Raw genomic sequence first — 21,612 nt, forward strand, 5'->3', positions numbered from 1 at the left:
TCAAGCAAACTAGATGACGCTGGGTGGGTGCCTTGCATTTTTAGGATTGTCCTGAGATTCAAGAGTTTGTTGTGCTGGGCAGCTTCATGTTTTTGGATATAATAGCAGCACTTGAATGTCTCACAACATTGAGGACCCATTCCTATACATGAATGCAAGTGTTCTGAACTGGGGTAAGTTGCTTCTGGATAGTGTACTGTGATGGAAAGTGTACTTTGATGTCCAAAGGGACAATAGAGGGTCTAGGAGAACCTTAAAATGGTGGTAATTTTTTGTTTTTATGAAGTAAGGGGTATTTTGGGGGTGGGGGGTGGGGGGTGCGTGAGAGAAATTTAACTCATTTTTTCCAAGGGCTATGTGACATGAGAATCATTAACACTGGGTGTTTTCAGAGGTGAAACAGGTACGGGGACTTCCATGAATATTGGTGTTAGTGAATGATAATTTGTGCTAGTGAAATAGTCTCCCAACATTCCTTGGCAAGAAGGACCTCAAACAAAACTGCATTTTAAGCATGCTTTCCTCTTCCTCTGAAACCACAGGCAGTGTTGATCCCTGCCAGAGGGGGGATGCCTGGTGCGATGCAATGAGGAGCAGTCGGATGAGGTCCTGTAGAGGTTCTCGAGTGCGGGGCCATGTACAGTGCTGGGTGAGTCGGGCACAGCGGATGCTCCTGCAGCATGTTCCCCCAGGGAAGGAACTGGTACTTTTCATGCTGGATTCTGCCGGGAAAACAAATGAGCTTTTCATGTAGCTCCTTGGGCCTGCTACTGTAAGCCCCCATGACACTTCCTTCGAAGAGAAATATGTAATCATTTCAAGGAAAATGAAAAGGGACATTTTTTCATGTGGTAGATTTTCTGTCTGTAAAGTCTTCATGGGGTACAGAGAATTGCTCTTCTGTTCTATTGCTGACCCTGACTAGCCTTTGCTAGGTACACACAAAAATTGGACATAAAGAACATAAGAGGGTTACTCTCATTTTTCCTTTAGAAAATCTACATTAAAAAAAAAAAGAATAAATAGAAATTACTTCAGTTATTTTTTTCCAGGAACCTAAAAAGAAAAGTCCATCATTTCACATTGGCCCATTGTTTGTTTCTCTTTGTATATTTTTTTCTTAATTTGAACTATGATGATTGTTCAATTGTAATGGGTCAGTAAGTTGGGTTTTTTTGTATTGGTATTAGATGAGCATTAGGTCTGTCTGTGACAACTTGCAAAGTGAGCAACAACTCACTGTAAGGGTGGCACAACCAAGTTCCAGAATAATAATGCCCTTTTCTCGTACTTACTGTATCAGAGCTATGTCTTATATTCTGAATATACTCACAGCCCATTTCAATTTACTCTCTAGTACTAAGAGCTAGCATGACATTTTTATTAGTACATTAACCCCTGCAAATAGGCCATCATAGTAGTCTCTTATACAGTAATGATAGACTAGATGGTGGGACCAAAAGAAAAGATATTGTTCAGATAATCTAGAACACATCCTGTATCAGATTATACAAACTGCATCTCAAATAACTTTATAGACTGCAGAAATGTCAGAAGTTAGAGATCGTGCTTATAAACATATGCCTAGGCGTGCACATTGAAGGTCTTTGTGTGATGGTCGTAGGACTCAGTAAAAACAGATTTATCAGGCTAACAGGACCTCTTACACATACAGCGCGATCCAGAGGATTGATGGTTGCCTACCATGTCCTGCATGGCAATTGGACCAAAGCACTCAGTCATTACCCCAGTAACACTAAGGGAGAAATTGAAGAGGGGCATCTCCAAGTTAATAATGTGTACATTAAACTCATTGATTTCAGTGGGATTTGTAGAGGTATACTGAAGATGAGCATTGGGCTCTATGGGGCATATTTTAAGGCTCTATTTTTTTCTGCTTGCCTTTAAATGGGAGTGCAATCTCAGCGTGTGCTTTGACCACCTCCCTCCTTCGGCCTCTCATGTCCTTGCACTAGTTGTGTCCTCTCACTGCTTACTTTTGAGCCATTCCTCACATTTGAACTATATATCTCGACCATAGCTGTCTCCTTGTGTCTTGTCTCATCCCACCTATTCTGCATACAACTGCGTCCTGACGTCATCGTCGTCCCTCCATTCTTCCTCTTCCACTAAATCACCTTCCTTATTTTGGCTCCAATTTTTGTCTCCACCCTTATTTCCTCCTGTTATTCCCTATAGGACCTCACCTAGCAGCGTTCTTTGTGACCTTCTGAATTCTATGCAAGAATTGCAATTTTTTTTATTGGTGATAATTATTTAAATGGTACACATTTCTGAGTTGTGCTTCTGGTTCATCCTGTAAACATGCATATTAGCAGCATACATTTTCAAAATGTTTTATTTCTCCTTTTTTTTTGTTTTTTAAACCAACATTTTCCAGCACAAGAAGACTTCAGTTTAAGTCCCGCATTGAAGTCTTAAATCACGTGTAATGTCGTACCATTCACCAGTGGCAATCGTGACTTTTTTTCTTGTCTATCCGCTCATTTTGTTACAGTTGAACCAGGGCCCAAGAGTCCCTGGTAGTTACCATAAAAGGGTAAATTTTGAGCTGAGTTCTGCCACTGGTGTCAGAAGTCACTAAACTTGCTCAGAGGTTGATTCTCTTCTCTTCTTCCATCACTGTGCAAAGATTTCTGCCTTTATCTACACAGTAGTTTTAGTGTGACACCAGCCTTCCTATATTGCACCCAGTAGATTTAATATTGCTAGTCTGCTGGAACTTATTGGTTTTCTAAAGCTATATTGGTTGAAATATGAATAGACTTTTTAGATTTAGCAGGGCTGCATAACCACCAGTGCAGTTTATCAAAGTTACTCTGTTCCTCCTATTACTCTCAATATCTGTCGTAATATAAATGGCTAGACTCCCTTCAATTAAATACTGACTTCCTAGTTTTCCTAATGGTGGTATCATATCACCTCTAATACTGCTCTTGTTGAAAAATAACTTACACAAAAATAGTCCAAAATAGAAACTTCAAACCTCAACACATTTTAATTGAACATCTGTGTCTGAATCTGTTCAAAAGGAAGAATTTTGAAAAATATGCTGATTAAAATGTGTGTATTATTTTTTGTATGAGAAAGGAATACCAACAAGCAATCTAGTCACATAATTTCTTGAAATTAAAAGGAAATTAAATAACTCTGACTCTATCTACTGCAGAAGTATGATTAAGGATAACAAGGAAACTATTCCGCTTATGGGCAAGAAACCAAATCCACCTGGTACACCTCCTACACATCACCAGGACAAAAAGGCAACTGAAAGCACTCTCCCAAAGAAAAGGTAGGCCCCAAGATCATCCCCAGACCAGTCAAGGACAATTGATTATGATGAACAGCAGATTATAGTGCTATTTGTAAGCCCTTTTATCAGCAGGTATCAGCATATATTAGCATGGCAATCATTGCTAATGGTTTTGTTGTCCACATGCACACAGGCAATGCATGCATCGGAGTCGAGGTGTGAGGTATTTTGCCCAAATGTGGGCAGGGTCCATGTTGCAGGAGCTTTAAAAACCCACCACCTCAGCCTTGCAAGATCTCATCTCACTTCATGGGGGTCTACCCACGTGTCCGAGCCTGAGGAAACAGGGTCTAGCAAAGCGCCATGGTTTAAATGTGTAAGGGTATAGTGATCATCCGTAAAAGGCCATTCGGGGAATGGGAACAAAGAGGAGCTGTTTTGGCTGCAGAGATTAGGCACTTCCACAGTGAGAAGCATGGAAATATGACTAAGTGTGAACTATTAGGTTTAGGAAGGAGGCAAAAGGGAGAAGCAAGGAAAGAGTTGGGAACAGCATAAGATTTTCAGATAAAAGGTTGGATTCGCTCTGTTTCACGATCCTCATTAATGAGCCATACCACTGATCTCATGCTATGGAATAAAATATTCATTTTAATGCATGCTTCATACCTGTACATTAATACTCCTAGAGATTTGTGTCTGAATACAAGCTGATCATATTCATCCTTGAAATACTGCTGACGAATACATGAATTTACAATATCCTAAGGATGAATACGTCTCAAACGTTTGCTCTCTGATTTCCGCTTGTACTCTGTAGGCGATTTCCATTCTTTTGTTGACTGCACTGCACAGAATATAGCACAATCACATTTTTAAGTCCTAGGAAAATTTAAAATTGCTTTGGCACCCATTACAACTTTGTTGATAGTCTGAGGGATCGCATCTGTGCAGAAATGATGCACGCAGCTACTTGTGACTCCTCGTAATCTGAAAACTCATGAGCTGGCCTGATTTCTCATTCTGTTCAGGAAAAGACACGACCTTTTTTTCTGTCTGGCAGGTTTAACCTGCCTGAAAGTATAAGGGTGGCCCTATACAGACCTGTGCTGGAATTATTGTTCTTGTTTGTAGTACAGTGTGGGCAATGGGGATGTCTGATCTACTCCAAATACACCTAATATTTCAAGCACAGGCCACCTTGCAGGACGCTGTCAAATTACAGCAAGTACATATGAGTTTTCCTATGGCAAATTCAGATTTCTGGCACGATAGTAATAACCTTAGGGTGGCAGAGGCTCACCCATCTTTCAACAGGGAGCTAGGGTGTGGTAGGGAACATTCCTGTTACAGAAGAAACACCAATCGCATGCATTTTAATTATAAACCTCCACTGTACTCCATTAATTACATGTGTTCACGCTGCTGTATATACTTCCTGCTTTTAACCATTTCAGGCTGGAGTGTTATACCCCCATGGGTGAGCCCAGGGGTAAATGCACTTCTATCTACATGTAATCTCTCTTTCACAAGGCTTTTATTTTAGCAATAATTCATTTTAGAATTAAACCTTATTTGACTTAATGAGGTAGGGATTAACCAACTGCACATCATCTAAACTCAGGAAGATCTGGAGGCTGCCTGGGAGGAGTGCTGCCTGTGTTTTCAGAGCGTGACTAGGCTCATGGGGCGTGTTCCCTGTGACACGTGGCTGGAATACATAAGCACTTGGGTATGTGTTGTCAGTGACTCATGGTGTGCCTTGGCTTTCCCCCGTAAAGCAGAGGATAGGTACGAGGATTATGCCAACCTTCAAGACGGGCTACAGTTAATGACAGCCATGTGCCCGTTTGATGCCAGGGCTGCTGAGAGAATGGAGCTCCCCAGGCTGGAGGTCCTGTCCCTGGGGGTTTCCCCCACTGTAGGACAGCTGCCTCAGTGCTGAGCCAACACGCTGCTGTGTCCAGAGCAGGGCCCGTGCCACTCTTCAATAGCCGTTTCCACTGCCTCCAGGGTTCATTGTAGCCATCGGCAGTCACTGTCAGCAAGGGCAGGGCTCCAGGCCTCCTTGCATAAAGAATGCAAAACAATGGGATAAAGCTGCTTTCCCTCCATTCTTTCCCAGTCTTTGTGCCAAAGTCAGACATCAGCAAAGCTATATAGCCATTTACAGCTGCTGAGAATCTGGCACCTGTTTGTGTTAAGCAATGTCTCAGCTAACATGCTTCCTGTGCAGTGATGAGCCCTCCCCACTCAAAGTAATTTCAGATATACAGTACGTGCCTGCTAAACAGAAGTGCTATTTTTCATAGTCATATTTTTGGAATGTGCTCGCATGCACATATAAAGGCACTAAAAGGTCACTGAAGTTTGAACACCCACATGCAGTGAATCCATACTTTTTTTTTTCGCCAGATGATCAAAACTGTCAACCAGGGAAGATATCTCACACTGTTTTTGGCTTACATTGACAACTTGTTCAGTAGTAGCATAGCAGAAGGTGGAAAATTGATGCTCATGTGCTTGCTTTGACTGTATCTGAATATTTATTTGTAGGCGAGTTTAAAAGAAAAAGGGGGCAAATTCAGCACTGACATTCAGTTTGTTCTACAACCTGAAAGAATTGCAAGGTGACTGTCAGATCACTTTAGAAATTCAGGCAACAACCTGCAAACTGTAGCCCCCATAGAAGTCACTTAGCCCACCACAAAATTCATCCATCGCAGGTGAAATGTGACAGCTGTTTAATGACATCTATCAGTGACAAACCATTACTCCTTCTTGCCAACACTCCAGCCTTTTAAAAGGCTGTGCCATCATAGTTCCTCACTAATCTTTCCCTATGTTGTTAAGCAACTCATCTCTTCCCTATCTCCTGTCTTAACTAAACACAGTGAAATTTCACGCTCCTGATTGTGGCAGTAGCACATTCAGACCTGGAGGGTTGAAGTGTCTTGTGTCATTTTAACACGTGACACTTTTCAAGCTTTGCAGTGTTCTTCAGGGTCAGTGGCTTCAGGAAAGCTTCCTCTTGGTTCTTCCTGGCTGGAAAAGTGGTGGCTATTATATAAATCTTATATCTATAAATCTATATATAAATCTTTCAAAGAGCAGGCAGATAGGGTGGGGAGGGGGTCTGCATTTGATAATACATTCTTTTAGAGTGGCAATAACCTGTGTGTACAAAAGTTAGGAACAAAGTTGCTCCATTAAGTGTGGGACATGCAGAACGTGATGGGAATATCTAAATAATCCCGCCCCCCCCACTTTCATGGCTACAACGCCACTCCAACTCTGCTAGAAATATCTAAAGCTGTTCCTGGCTGAGAGTATGTGTATTAGTTTGTGTTACGATTTGATTTTCTTTCCTTCTAATAAACATTTAATACAATGTATTCAGCAGCTCGCACTTTTTCCTCGAGCTTGATGGCTTTGACAGCAATTCTACTCCAAGTCACGCATCTCCTCCTGTGTTTTCAAAACCCATGGATTCAAATATCCGCCCTTGGTAAGTGCAATATATGGCATATACACGAATTCCATTGTACACAACCGCTCCTGTTTGAATAACTAATCAGAAGTTCTCAGTAAAATACAACAGTGTCTTTATATTTCACGCTGGTTTTCATGATGCCAAAACTACCCTTGATTTCAGCGGGAGTGAAACCGTGGCCAAAGTTGGCGGTCTCAATCCTGAATTTTGTCCTTTCTTTTTTTTTTGACGAGACATAGATTAATAAATTAGGCCCAAAATCTGATTAGCTGACAAGCAACATGGTGTTCTTTATTTTGAATCCTGTCTTTTCATTTAGCACTATCTTGTTACATAATTAGGGGCCATGTCCCCCCTACTCTTGCTGATTTAGGACTGATAGTGTTTTGGGTTGTGTTGTAAAACCAGCAGAGGGAGCACAAGTCATCTAACAAGCTCTATCCTTAGCTCTGTGCTGGCATCCTTTATATTGGTGATGGTACAAAAGTGAATCAAACAATAGAGAGGAAAAACAAGTATTTGTGTTCAGGTAAAAAAAGCCATTTATGCCAAATGAGGAATGAGTGCAGAAAGAATCATTCTGTTGTCAGGGCTGTGAAAGGTTTGGGGTGTCAGCAAGAGGAAGCTGGATTGCACATCGCAGGTCAAATCCAGTCCTAGGTGATGAAGACTGAATGCTTTTAAGTTCAATGGTGGTCTGGGGTTTTATGCAAATCAGCTGAATGTTTTGTTTTGTTTCCCAAAGATAGGTCCCCAAATTGCAACATCCCCAAATAACGACCATCCACCTTGCATCCTTTCTCTTTTGCAGAGTGGTCATGGGCAGACAGGGATTGCAATCTACAGGGCAGTGTGTGAAACCTAGCACTGCTATCTGTATAGTTATTTTGTGCATAAGTAATGCCGGGTTTCATTCTCCTGAGTTTTTAGCTCAGGGTATTCTATCACTGCTTAACCTGCAAGGAAAAAAATTAAAAATAAGCTATGAAAAGCAATTGCCATTTGTTCTCTTAAGTCAGATTTGCATTTACTAATTCTGCAAAGTAGGTACAGTATGTATTAAATACAACCTCCCTTGAAAGTATCAAAGTCAATTGTGCAAATCCGATTTAGAGCCTGGTCTTGAACTTCTTATAGGCAATACCAGCAGTAAGCACTGCACAGAAATAACTGTTAGTCATTTATATTGTGCATGCAACCCACACACAATAGTTATCAAATTAAGAATGAGAAAATGGTGGGGAAAGGTAGAATATAATGTAATATCTAGAGTGAAGTGAGAAAAACAGTATGAAAACTAAAAATTTTGGGGATCCTCAATGAAATAACAAGGAAAAACACGAGCAATCTTTTCACATAGAACTTGTTTGCACAGTAATCTTTGAAGGTTTTAATTTTTCTTACAGTTTGAAACACATAAGGAGAGCTGAATGATGGGATTAAAAGTACATCATCAAATTAATCTAATTACCATGCTTTCATTGATATTGCTTCTCACTATTGACTGATTCTTAGTATAATTTGCCAAGATGTCCTCCTGACTTAAGCACTTAACCTTTTCTGTGTTTTCTATAGTGCATCTGGAAATGGGGAAGATATAGATTCCCCACAATCTCTTCAGGATGATATTACAAACACAGACAGCTGTTGGTAAGTGGAAGCATAATGTATTTCTGTGCTGCATTTTACATGGATTAAATATGTGATAGAGTGGATTTACTGATTTTTTGCTTGTCGTGATTTAAAAATAAGGTCCTAATAGACTTCAGGGTATATGACTAATACATTTTGAGTCTCATAATCAACAAATGCATGTTTGGAAATTGTATATCATGCATCCCCCTATGAAATCTTGGAGATCAAAGAAAGGAAAAAAGTTATAAAATTGTTTGCCTTCTGGTTCAGAGCGGAAATTTTGTACCTAAGCACCATGCATACAGGCAAGAGCTAATCTAGTGCATAACTGTCAGCACCATGTAGAGGCAACACAGCCCCTTTTTTCTTTTTATGGTTAATCTTCACAAGAAAAATTGTTGTAGGGTAGAAAAATATCAACTGGGGTGGAAGTTATTGCCTTCTAGCTCAGCTCTCCTTAAAACACAAGAGAGGGGATGCTCTAATGGGTGGAATGAACAAATATGCAATACCAGGTAACTTCTGAAAACCAGTAGTATGGCTGCTGGTTTTTATTTTGGAAATTCCTATTTATTAGGGATAGGACTATTCAGTATCTGAATAGAAGACCTCTAGGGAAAATCAGATCTTGATGATTGTCAAAAGAAAAAATATCATTCTGGAATGTATTAACAGAAGAGTCATATAAAATACACCAGAAGTAATTATTTCACTGCTCAACCTTGTTTAGGCATCATCTGGAAGACAGTGACCAATTTGGGGTACCGCCTTTTAAGACATAGGCAAATTAAAGTGAGTTCAAAGGACAGCAACAAAAATAAAAGTTAACAAAAAAAAAGAGACCTAATGAGGCAATATGGAAAGAATTAGGTCTGTTTTGGTCTAGAAAAGAAAGAAGAGACTGACCGGGAATGCAACAGTCTTCAAATAAAGGTTTAGGAGATGTAAGGCTGGACATCTTGACATTTCTAACTGTATGAATAGTTGAAAGACTGGAACAGGTTTACAAGTGAGACTGCAGAGTCACCTTTATTTTGTAGCTGAGAATAGGGTAGAGAAATGCCTGACAGAGATGGTTTCTGTACACTTGACCCTGCCTCAGACAGGAGGTTGGACAGATGACCTGCTGAGGTCCCTCAAGCTTTAGATTTCTGTAGTTTTATGACGCATCAGTGCAATTTTTAAGGAAGACTTCTACTGCTGGAGATGCTGTCTAAATTTAAATCCTCATTGTGGTTAGTAAAACTCCCTTGGCATTCTCTACACAGTGGCAGCTATAACACTGGTCAAATTTTAATTTGGTCGATTAATACGTTCTGCTTCCATGCATTCAAAGTGGATTTCTGGTGGGCTGTTCTGAGGTCAGAGATCCTGAGCTGGGGATGCTGGAAGCTCAGCTGGTTGGGCCCGATTTGGACTTTTTTTTTCAACATTTCTTCTTTATTTCTGAAAACCAGAACCTCCATTTTTCTCCACCAGTTTTATGCATTGCATTGATACTCTGCTCTTGGAGGTTATCTCTAACCAGTCTTGGAACCGTGTCCAGATGAATCCAGTATTTTGTGCCAGGGATTTGTCATGCTCTCTGATATGAAAAGCCCTCTAGTGACCAGCCCATATGTCAGTCGCAAGTTCTTGGTGGAAAGTGGAGAATGTGTGCTGTGTAGGGGGATCTCTGAGCTTTATTCTTGCTCTGATGGCTGTTGGAGATGGACTATACAGAGGCTGAGGGGTCTGCAAAAAGCCCCACACATTGTAAAATAATCCCTTAGAAGAATAACCATGTTCTGTAGTCAGATAATTACAATCAGCTTTAGTAGCTGTTTCTCACCAAAAAAGCTTGCTGTAACAACATTGCAGATGGAAAGCACAAGTGTGTATGCATGCATTTATATAAACATGATTATGTTAATTAGCAACACATAATCACATTTCTTTTTCTAAATAACACATTGGTATTAGTAGATTAGACTAGGTTATATGGTTCTTTTTCTTTTCTTTTCTTTAGTACTAACCTGCCGCATGGAGCTCAACAGAACAATGTCCGGAAAAAGCTGAAGAAGTATTTGTTCAGGGCAGTATCTGAGGGGAATATAGAAGAATTATGTCATCTCCTCATAGAAATAAAGGAAAGGTCAAATGCATGTAGAAACATGACTGTGCCAGGTAAGCTGTTAGTGAATCAGTGTTATTTCACCTGATACCATGACCACACGTGGCAGAGACATGACTGTGTTTTTATAGAGGAGTAAGGTGGCTCATTTGTTTGAATGTCATGTTTAGGCCTTAGGAAGAGGAAGAGCATCAATTTAGCTACCTACTAGCAGACAATGTAAGATTATTTCTGATGGTCCAGCACATCAGCATGCACAGCTATAACTCTTCAGGGTGAATGTGATGACTGAACACTGCAGAGGAAAATAACTATGTGTACAGAGCTGCCTTTTTTTACCCTCTGTGCTATACTGAGGGTATCTCTACATCACACAAGTTTTCTATTCCACTTCTTGTCTGGATTTTGCAACTGGTGTTGAGCTTCATGCTGCCATAGCCACTCTGTTTGAAATATCCCAGTAGCTCTTTGAAAGCTATCTCCGATATGTCTGCATGAACTGCAGTCGTGCTTGATGACTGTAATAAAAATAGGCACTTTTAGATGCATGTAGAGGAATAAGTACTGAACTGAAACATAGAAACTGCTGCTTTTAAACCTAGTTATAGTTAGTGAGAATCATAGATGAAAAAGACCTGAGGATTTCAGGATTTGGCCAAAGGTTTGGTATATATTAGCCAGTCATAGTAAATTAGCAATGGATAAACCAGCCTACTGGCTTGACTGATTTGTGAATACGTGTGTTTCTACATTTAGGTACGTATGGAATGCAATGCTCAAATAAGGGAATGGGAGTAGACCAACGGTTTGCTGAATAGTTTGTGTATATGTTTTTGTTCCCTGGTAACAAAAGGTTGGAATTCTTTCCTCGCTTTAGGAAATAACAAAACCTGCTTAGATTTAAATCTCAAAATTCAATCGTTACAGAATATCTGATGAAAAAATTAACTGCTTCTGATACTGGGAAAACCTGTCTGATGAAGGCCTTGTTGAACATCAACCGGAACACAAATGAAATTGTGAATATACTGCTCTCCTTTGCAGAAGAAAATAGTATTTTGGAAATATTTATTAATGCTGCATACACAGACGAAGCCTACAAAGGTATCACCATGCAGCAGCCACTTCAAAATAATGTAATTTCTTCAGACTTTTAAACAAGAGTCCAAATTATTAAAGTTATAGATAGTTTCAATGATAATTTATAGTGATGATGCATCATCAGTCTGTTTAGTGTTGTACAAAGCACAAAAAAACCTTGTCCTTATGCTCCTAACACATGCATATTGCTCTTGCAGGCCAGGCTGCTCTAAATATTGCCATTGAAAGAAGACAATATGATATTGCCAAGACCCTCATAGAAAAAGGAGCAGATGTCAATGCCCATGCAGAGGGTGTGTTCTTTAATCCCAAATACAAGCATGAAGGCTTTTACTTTGGTAAGTGAAAAACATAGTCTACCTGGGAAAAGACTGGTTTGTAATACTGGAACAATTAAACCATCAGGAGACAAGTCTCTTACGTTAACTGGACCTAGATTAGTGAGCTCCCATAAGCTATAAAAGGGACGATGGGCCTCATTCTAAATGCAAAAGAATTGTCTCACACTTTGCTGTATCACAATAAGTTCCTGACAGACAGACCACACAGACAAAGCAAGTTTTTGCCCCTACAGAAAAATAAGGAAAGTCTTTATCTTGAGGCACTCAGATTCTGGTTATGTGAGGCACAAGCAAGCAAATAATACCCCAGACTACCTCTATTATAAACACGGGGGTAGACCCAACGGGAGTCCTTTCTGTTCATTTCATGGGGCTTTGGAGCAGGTGCACAGTTAATAAAGGAAGAAATACCTGTCATGCAAGCTAGAATAGAAGCCACCCAAACTAATGGTTAAACAAGTCCAGCAACAATGCAACTCAGCATTGTGAAGGACTAATTGCACAAGGTCCTTTTACACTTTGTCCCTACAGAATAGATGCTTGCAAAAGACCAGGGTGTAGGATGAGCTTATACATGGTGCAGAGTGAATAAACACAGTGCATGGATTTCAAGCAATATATACATTTCTTATAGAGACATGAAAGGTCTGTGTGCTTATTTTGTTTAATTGGGTATTTCGTGTAAGTGCTTGACATAACCGATCACACAACGTTAGATACGTTACCATTTGTAATGCAAATCACTATGCGATAAAGAGAATACAATTTGCTACAGTTTAGAAAAGTCTGTTCAGAAACAGTTTTGCAGCAATTGTTTTCAAAGACCGAAATTTGTCAACAAAACTGCATGTTTGCAATTACAGATCTTCCTCAAATAACCATTTCACATAAACTTAGTTTCTCTTCACCTTTATATTATTGTGCTCAGATTTTAATTGCATGTCAAAATAATTATTCTGTTACAGTACAGTTCTGATTCTTATAATATTTTTAATGAATAGCTATTCCGTATTGTACTTTCTTAGGTGAAACTCCACTGGCATTAGCTGCATGCACCAATCAGCCAGATATTGTTCAACTGCTAATGGCCAATAGCAGGACTGATATTACCTCACAAGATTCCCGAGGAAACAATATATTGCACGCATTAGTTACAGTGGCAGAGGACTTTAAAACCCAAAATGACTTTGTAATCAAAATGTATGACATGATTTTACTGAAAAGTAAAGCTAGAATGCTGGAGACCATGAAGAATAAAGACGGTTTGACACCACTACAGCTAGCTGCAAAAACTGGGAAAGTGGAGGTAAGTCTCGGTCTCCATATTAAATTAAATATGCAGAGAGAATCTAGGTTGTCCATCTCTGTACTCGTATCAGTAGTGTATACGTTGCTGATCACGTACTATACGTTAATCATGCTGGGTCAGCTGAGATCATTTAAAGTAAACCAGAAAACTCCATTAGTTGCACCAGGTTGTTCCTTGTATGAGTCAGATTCTTTCAGGTCTTCATAAATATCCTCCTAGCAGAATAAAATACCAATGTCTTTAACGCATCTTGCAAACCCGTCTTGTGAGGGAGTGATTTGAAGAATGTAATGACTCCCCTGCTAATTTATCTGCACGCATGGTAACAAAATGCACTAACATCTTTGACGTGGTACAAAGAAATCCACAGTATGTTCAATGCAATGAATCAAGGACATTACCAAGATCCAGTTCTACATATTTTTCTGCCCTGCAAATAAGGCGTGCTGCAGACAGAGTGGACAAGCCACAACCATGTCATATGGTATCCAATGCAAGCTAATGAGATGAAGCAGCCATTTATTTTTGTGCAGGCACAGCAAGAGTAAAGTTTGGTGTGCTTCCTGAAGCGACCTGGAAATTACCAGCTCGCTTAAAGGATGGTAACTCCTACAGCAGTGGTTTTCATTTCAACCTTTCAGACTCGAGACATGTCTCATTAAGGTCAAGGCGCCCGTTGGAAAATGCCAGTCTTAGTTTTCAACTTTTGACTACAGAAAAGTCATAGAGCAGTTCTTCTGTTCTAAACTCAGAAAGACCACAGCTGGCCAGTATGGATTTCTGTTTGAAATCTCTGGGTTTATCTTGTGAATCATATTTGCACACCTAGCAGTGCGTTAGCAGAGCATCCCATGGCACCTGTGAAAGGATCCCAAGGCTCCCTGGTTGAGAATCAGAGTCCTATAGTGTTGAATGGCCCTTTCGGGATTCTGCATTTATGCCTGCTCATTATATACATGCTCAAGATTTAAATCGCATGAGTTGACCTGATCAACTTTTATAAAATTAAATCTTTCAAAACCTACTAATATAAATGCTTTAATATTTACAAATAAAAATAAGTTTTGTTTAAATTTAAGAAGTTTTCCTTTCAGCATTTTCAGTTCAAGCGGTGAGGTTTTTGTGCTGACATGTGACAAGTAGAAAATGAAGTAGACTTTGCTCTTAATTACACAAGCGTGTCTCTGGAGTTGTTCTGTATGGAACGACAGAATAGAACTTGGCCCTCGGAAAGCAACTGCTTGGAGTGCTTGGTAAATAATTAACAGTGGAATAAATTAGAAAGTCATGATTAAAAGAAAAGTTAAACAAAAATACCAAGTGGAATGTATGGTAGATTTGCTTTAATTGGAAAAAAGTGCACATGTAATAGAAAATTCAAAGCAATTAAAGAAAACCGTACATATTTCACAGAGCTCAGTCATCTATAATATCTCCCCTCAATTACTAAAAGGTTAATGGAATTACAGAATACGTTTAATTGTGCCGTTTTGGCAAATGTGACAGTACTTTATTTTATTTTTTTGGCAAGTGTGCCCCGCTCTTGCTCTCTTAATTTAGAAGACTACACTCACAAATGATTCTATTAATGTTTCAGATTCTCAAATACATTCTTAGTAGAGAAATAAAAGACAAGCCAAACAGAAGCCTTTCCAGAAAATTCACAGATTGGGCTTATGGACCTGTTCAATCTTCTCTTTATGACCTGACAGAACTAGATACCACCGTGGACAACTCATTACTGGAGATTATTGTTTATAACACAAATATTGGTGTAAGTTGCCTGTCACTGAAAGCTGTATATTTTCTAGCAGTATATTCACTTGCAGTTTAAAAACCCATAAAATAGCTGGAGAATTTGTGTAACTGTTATTAAAAATGCAACTTTAGTTGTCACTTTTGCAGCAGAAGCCACGATCATAAACGGAGCCCTGTTATGCTTGCCTATTAGTTCATATCCCAACATAGGATTAGGGCGTTACTTTTTGTTGCACAGTTGGGGCGTTATCTGTTGTACTATAGTTTTTAACTGTAAGAGCAGTCAGAACAAGCTGCCTCGGGAAGTTGCAGAGTCTCCTTCATTGGAGGTTTTCAAGAAGTGACTGGCTATGTATCTATTTGAGTGGTTGTAGAACTAGTGGATCTGTGAATGAATAAAAAACCTGGGGCCGGGGTGGACTTGGTGACAATTAGGGTTCTTTCAAATCCTAGAATGCTGTCATTCTCATGGCACCTAAAATGGTTTTGGGCTAGTGGGTCAGCACGCCGCATCTCCTCTCTCAAACAGCCGCCTGCTATCCTAGCTGTAGCTTCGTTAAAAGGAAGTGTTTATTGGGGATCACTAAGAAGTAAATTTCCTTTGTGTATCATTGTTCTATAGATCTAAGCAATGCATTAACAAGAATTTTTCACTCTTTAAAAGAATTTGGTTTTCTACTAAATTTCAAATGATTATCATCGTACTTTCACCCGAGCAAGGTGAACTTGATTTAGGAGATAATCGCGCATGCCAATTGCTGTAGCGCCAATGAATTATGCCGCCTGAGGGTCTGACTTGTCTAGTCATTGAACAAAGATGTTAATCTAGATTAACAGGAAGAGGCTCTGAAATGAAGCTTATAAAATATGCCCTTGAAAATTTGGGGGATTTTTTTTATATTCAGTCACTAGTCTTTTTCTGTTGCTTTCTAATTCTTTTCTTCTACAGAACCGCCATGACATGTTGACCTTGGAGCCCCTGAATTCACTACTGCGAATGAAATGGAAAAAGTTTGCAAGACACATGTTCTTTATTTCATGTTGCTTTTATTTCATATACAACGTAACATTAACACTTGTCTCCTACCACAAGCCCCATGGAGAGGAGGTATGCACATCGACTGAAAATTCTCATCAATTTTTTATTTTAAAATGCCATCTTCCCCAAACCAGATTTAACATGCATGGCAGATCAACGAGACAAATAAATGATATCTGTTTCCTATGAAGTGAAAGAGTTTTGGCACTTGGCTTCAGCGAGGGCAAGGTTTTCCACATTGGGTTTATTAATTGAAGAGCAAGAGCAACAATTAAGAGAAAAGAGAAACTCATTTGAGTCTTGCAACAACAGACCAGTCACTCTTTGATGTATGTGTGTGGGGATGGTGGAAATTGTAAAGTTATTTCTTTAATAATAGAGAAAAATAATCACATTTTAAACAGCCTAAAATATGTTATGTCATTTTGGACTTGACCCTGTCAGTACTCCATGCAAAAAACTCGTATTGAAACCAATAGTAATTCTGCCCAGACAGTCCTGGGGATTGGACCCTGTGTCAATACCTTTTTATTTGTTTAGTCTTCAGATAACTAACTCAAAGCATCCATTGTTCACTCCTGCCCTCTTTTTCAGGATCCACCTTATCCATTAATTCTGACACGTAACATGGGATGGCTACATCTGATGGGACAACTGTTTGTTATGCTAGGGGCATTAGGTTTAGCTGTAAGAGAGGTAAGACATGTCCAGAATTGATTACAATATTGTATGCATAAATGTCTTCTGCAGATGTATAAACGGTTTGGTAATAGTTTTGATGAACATTTTAGAAGCCTTTACAACTTGTGTAACACCTGGAATTACTTGGTTAACAGCTAATGAATGAGCATAAGGGTGTTAATCATTTCTAAGGACCCTGTATATATACTACTATAAGTGATATAACATGAAATGATGCGAGCATTTTCTATTTGAAAGAGTGGGAACAAAATGGCCAGGTACAGACATCACAGTTTTACTAGTATAAGTGATCAGAAATCAGTTTATACCCATAAGAGAACAAATGTTTAGAGTACAAAACTGGTCTATACCTGTGACAGAACAGAAGTTCAGCACACACAGACTGGTTTAAAAATGGCAGAGCCCGGTCTAAGCTTTGCCACTTTGTGTGTTCTGTTTGCTACTGATCTAAACTTACAGAAAATCACATAACTTAGATCAATTCTACCTCGGGCTTTTTGAATGTCTGTACCTAGCCAAGATGGACAAGGTTCTTTGGGTAAATCCTAGCCAGTGAGTTTTAACATACAGAGAGCATACCCAACTTTTACTAATTAGGCAAGGTATTTTAGCCAAGGTGTCAGTTTAAGGTCTTTAAGTAAGCAGAACTGCTCGTGTCCTTGAAGTGGTTCATGTTTTAAATTACAGTATTGGATTAGGGCTTGTCCCAGAGAAGACAAAGATTTATGGCAGATTTTTCCAGTGAAGCATTTAAATAGACATTACTGTTAAATGTTTTTTAAAGTTAACTGTTACATACAGTTGAACAATCAGACTAATTTCTTAAACATTCTGGAAAAGTACCTTTTGAGCTATTACAGAAAGACTAAAACTAGTTGTTTGTATTGAATTTTTAATGACCGGGTAATATTTTGCAACTTTTTTTTACTACTTTTTAAACCTGTTTTATAAATGTCTCTATGTAGAGTGTCGCAATCTTTCTGCTGAGACCCTCAGACCTTCAATCAATTCTATCAGATGCATGGTTCCACTTTGCATTGTAAGCCTAACATGTAAATAGTTGTTGCTTCTGAAATAACATTCATTCTGTTAGCTATATATCTTTGAGTTGCTGAAAATATAAGACTTTTGCTGTCGATCACATTTCTTTACACTTATTTGAGGCAATATTATCATTTTAGATGTAACTTTAGTGTAAGACACTGCTCATTATCTGGCACCATGTTTAGTTAAACTGATCAGTAATTATTCTGAATTAATAGATGCAAACTTCTGCCCCCCGGAGTATTTGTTCAATATATGTGGCTATCTATAATTTCTTGCGAGACTTTATTTCTAAAAGTGCTGTAGGATAGAGGGCTATATTTTGTTTAAAAAGAAATAAGTCATTGGGCCAGATCCTGACCTTCATCATCTTTTTGTTGCTTTGAGAAAAAGCTAATAAAGCTGGCCTTACTGGCTGGTTGAGGCTTTTATATATGGGAATCCTCAAGTGGCTTGAAGTCAGCATTGGGATTCCTATTCTATCCTCTCCTGGTCTTGGCAAAGGAAACATGACTGGGGGATCAGTCAAGATCCTTATACTATTCCTAGATAATCCTTTCCTATTGTTAAATTATACTAATACACACAGGAAAAAGCAGGATGGGAAAGTGAAATTAGATGTTAAACATAAAGAAATAAGGAAGTTCAATATTACTGTTCTCCATTATCTATTTTAAGTGTGTGTGTTGTGTAAGAATATTTACAAGATTTTGTTTTTAACAGTTTTATACAAGCTGTGCTTGTGATCTTCTCTGTCTTCCTCTACTACTTTTCCTACAAAGAACACCTTGTGTGCCTTGTTTTGGCTATGGCATTAGGATGGGCCAACATGCTGTATTTCACCAGGGGGTTGCAATCCATGGGGATATATAGTGTCATGATCCAAAAGGCAAGTATACCATTTGTAGCTCTTTGTTATATTACATCCTCACTGTGTTATATTTACTTAGTGTATTTGGTAAATCTTAGTGAGATATGTTCTTCAGTTTGCATATACTGTATTTCAAATATTCGACACTGACAGTTCCAGTTTTTTTGGTTTCTAAAAAATGCTTGAGATCAATGTCATACTTTAAAATAATCATAAAAAATAAGGGGGATATCATACTAATTACTTCTGAGTGTTAAATATACTTTTAAATCAATTAAATATATTCAGCTGATAGTTTTCATATTTAATTGCATTTTATGCCAAAATGCTTTAGCTGAGAATAGTGTTATATGTGATCAAGCTGTGATTATATAGCCATTAATGCACAAGAAGTGGGGCCAAATCATAGAAAATCAGGTCAACTAACTCTCTTAGGCTTCCACTGTTTACAAAGTAACCATAACAATGGTTCATAATAAAATTAAACACTTTTTGATAGTTGCACCATTTTTATATCACTGCAAAAACAACTTTTGGCTCTATTTATGATAAACACTTTCTCTTTTTTTAGGTCATCCTACATGATGTGATAAAGTTTTTAGTTGCATACATCATATTTTTGCTGGGATTTGGTGTAGGTAAATATAATTTATTGACTATTACTGGAGCAAACATACTGATACTTTTCTGTGAGATTAAAGGTTTAGTGCTATTATGAATAAGAATACTGTTGTTCCGGTGACAAATTTCCAGATAGAGGTAGGTGCTTCTTGTGGATATTTAAAAATCCATTTTGTGGGAGTGTTTAAAATATGTGTGTAGATAACTGTATCCTCTCCAGCTAAATGGCCCCTTTTTAGTTTCTCTTGGTCTTGCTTTGCTAAATTGTTATCTGCTGTTGCTGTATTTTACTGGATTGGTTCTCTATTTCCTTTCAAAATGCAGTGGGTGAAAAGTAACCTCTCTCCATAGTATGGATTGTACTACTTTATTCTTTGAGATATGAGATGTATACATTGAAACATATCTTTTTTTCCCCATTTTCTTTCTTTTTAGCTCTTGCTGCATTGGTTGATCCTTGCCCCAAAAACACTGAATGCCATTCCTACAGCAGTCTGGGCAAAGTTCTCATGGAGCTTTTTAAGCTCACCATAGGACTTGGAGATCTGGAGATCCAGCAGAATTCAAAATATCCTCTGCTCTTCCTTCTTATTCTCATAACTTATGTAATACTGACTTTTATTCTCCTTCTGAACATGCTGATCGCATTAATGGGAGAAACTGTGGAAAATATTTCTAAAGAGAGTGAGCACATTTGGAAACTCCAGGTTTGTTTGCAATATTAAACCATAAATCATAGCTTTTTCCCCCACTTAGTTAAGGCCCATCCACTTCTAGTCTGAAAGAGAACTTTGTAAAAATAACAGATCGTGTTAATCTATATTTAAGTTTTGATTCAGTGATAACCAGGCTAGCTACATATTGTATTGTTCTTCAAACTATAGATGCAATGGCCAAATTCTCCTCTGAGCTGCAGCCATGTAAACTTGGAGCATCTTCCCGGAAGTCAGAGCAGTTAGAAACACCAATGGTAGACAGTAGATAGACAGGTGGGACAAATAATAAATAGTCCTCCAGACTTAGACAAGCAAAATTTGAAATAAATATTTGGTCCTGTAATGTTAGCACCTATAAAGAAATGTTTAATAAATATGATACCTGTAGGAAGTTCTGTGTTTCCTGTTTGTTTACACACCCTTGGCAGGTACATCAACTGAATTTAGTATTAAATGGTATTTCCTACTGTTGATGTCAGTGCAGATTATAAAATCCCTTGGTAGATATGCAAAAAGAACATAACGGATCATATGCCAACAATGACCGTACACTTCATAGATTCAGAGATTCACTTAAATATGATATGAAATCTATAGATGCAGTGAGGAATACATTTATATTAAACATGGTTAAGAATGCCACACTAACATCATAATATATTTTTGCCAGAGAGCCAGGACCATTTTGGAATTTGAAAAAATTCTACCAAAATACCTGAGGAAAAAGTTCAAGTTGGGAGAGCTGTGTAAAGTAGCAGAAAATGACACTAGATTATGCTTAAGGTAATAATATACTAACACACTTTTTAGTCTGGCATGTGTGCTGCTTTTGGGTTTTAATGCACACAAAAGTCAGTTCAAAATATTTTTGTTTAAATATATAAACTATTTTTTACTGGTTTAGATTTTGTAAGTAGGAACAGTAATTTGTTTACAAAAATCTCATCTAGAATTTCTACTGCAAACAACTGTTTAATAAAACTGGAAATATGTAGTCTTGCTTATACACAAATCATCTATTTGTGGGGATTTTATTTATGTTCATATACGATTTTAATGCCCAGTTTCTAAATCTCTATTTTGCAGTACATTTTAATTGGTTGCAATCTCCTTTGAATGTTAATTTAAAATGACCATTTGTAATTGTTGCTCTTTAACTGCAAAATATTACCAGACTTTGAGAACATAATCATCTTTATGAAATGTGAGTTCTAAACCAGTATTAACAATGCGTGAAAATATAGAATAGGTGAATACATTACATAATGTTGCAAAATACACGCATTCTTTTACTACTGGCAAAACAGGTATTTGATGATATTGTGACAATTCTGAGAAGTAATTAAGAAACAAGAGAGGAACTGTAGCTATGAAGCTGGAGATAATGCATGCTAATTATGCAATTTGTATACAATATAAACAGGATTAATGAAGTGAAATGGACCGAATGGAAAACGCATGTTTCATTTATTAATGAAGATCCAGGGGCAACAGGTATCGTTAACGTAAAAATTGTTCTATTTGAATGAATATACAATTTTATAAAGGCCTTCCTTGTTATATTTGTTCTTATAAAATATTTAAGCAGTTCTTAC

The 21,612-nt window shown here is 38.1% G+C and overlaps 1 protein-coding gene across 1 annotated transcript in view; it reads left to right on the forward strand.

The window, feature by feature from the left end:
• The window catches only part of TRPV3 (transient receptor potential cation channel subfamily V member 3), a 23,857-nt gene continuing 2,245 nt past the window's right edge, over positions 1–21,612 (forward strand). Inside the window, exons 1-18 of the mRNA XM_019491946.2 lie at positions 1–173; positions 543–649; positions 3,191–3,313; positions 6,675–6,782; positions 8,343–8,417; positions 10,411–10,568; positions 11,443–11,619; positions 11,814–11,954; positions 12,983–13,263; positions 14,864–15,040; positions 15,974–16,132; positions 16,658–16,759; positions 17,731–17,804; positions 18,533–18,698; positions 19,252–19,318; positions 19,737–20,008; positions 20,688–20,800; positions 21,441–21,511. Coding sequence (XP_019347491.1) covers positions 636–649; positions 3,191–3,313; positions 6,675–6,782; positions 8,343–8,417; positions 10,411–10,568; positions 11,443–11,619; positions 11,814–11,954; positions 12,983–13,263; positions 14,864–15,040; positions 15,974–16,132; positions 16,658–16,759; positions 17,731–17,804; positions 18,533–18,698; positions 19,252–19,318; positions 19,737–20,008; positions 20,688–20,800; positions 21,441–21,511 — 2,278 coding nt within the window. The 5' untranslated portion in view covers positions 1–173; positions 543–635. The remainder of the gene's footprint in view (positions 174–542; positions 650–3,190; positions 3,314–6,674; positions 6,783–8,342; positions 8,418–10,410; positions 10,569–11,442; positions 11,620–11,813; positions 11,955–12,982; positions 13,264–14,863; positions 15,041–15,973; positions 16,133–16,657; positions 16,760–17,730; positions 17,805–18,532; positions 18,699–19,251; positions 19,319–19,736; positions 20,009–20,687; positions 20,801–21,440; positions 21,512–21,612) is intronic.

This window comes from Alligator mississippiensis, chromosome 14 (assembly GCF_030867095.1).
Source record: "Alligator mississippiensis isolate rAllMis1 chromosome 14, rAllMis1, whole genome shotgun sequence".
Classification (NCBI taxonomy): domain Eukaryota; kingdom Metazoa; phylum Chordata; order Crocodylia; family Alligatoridae; genus Alligator; species Alligator mississippiensis.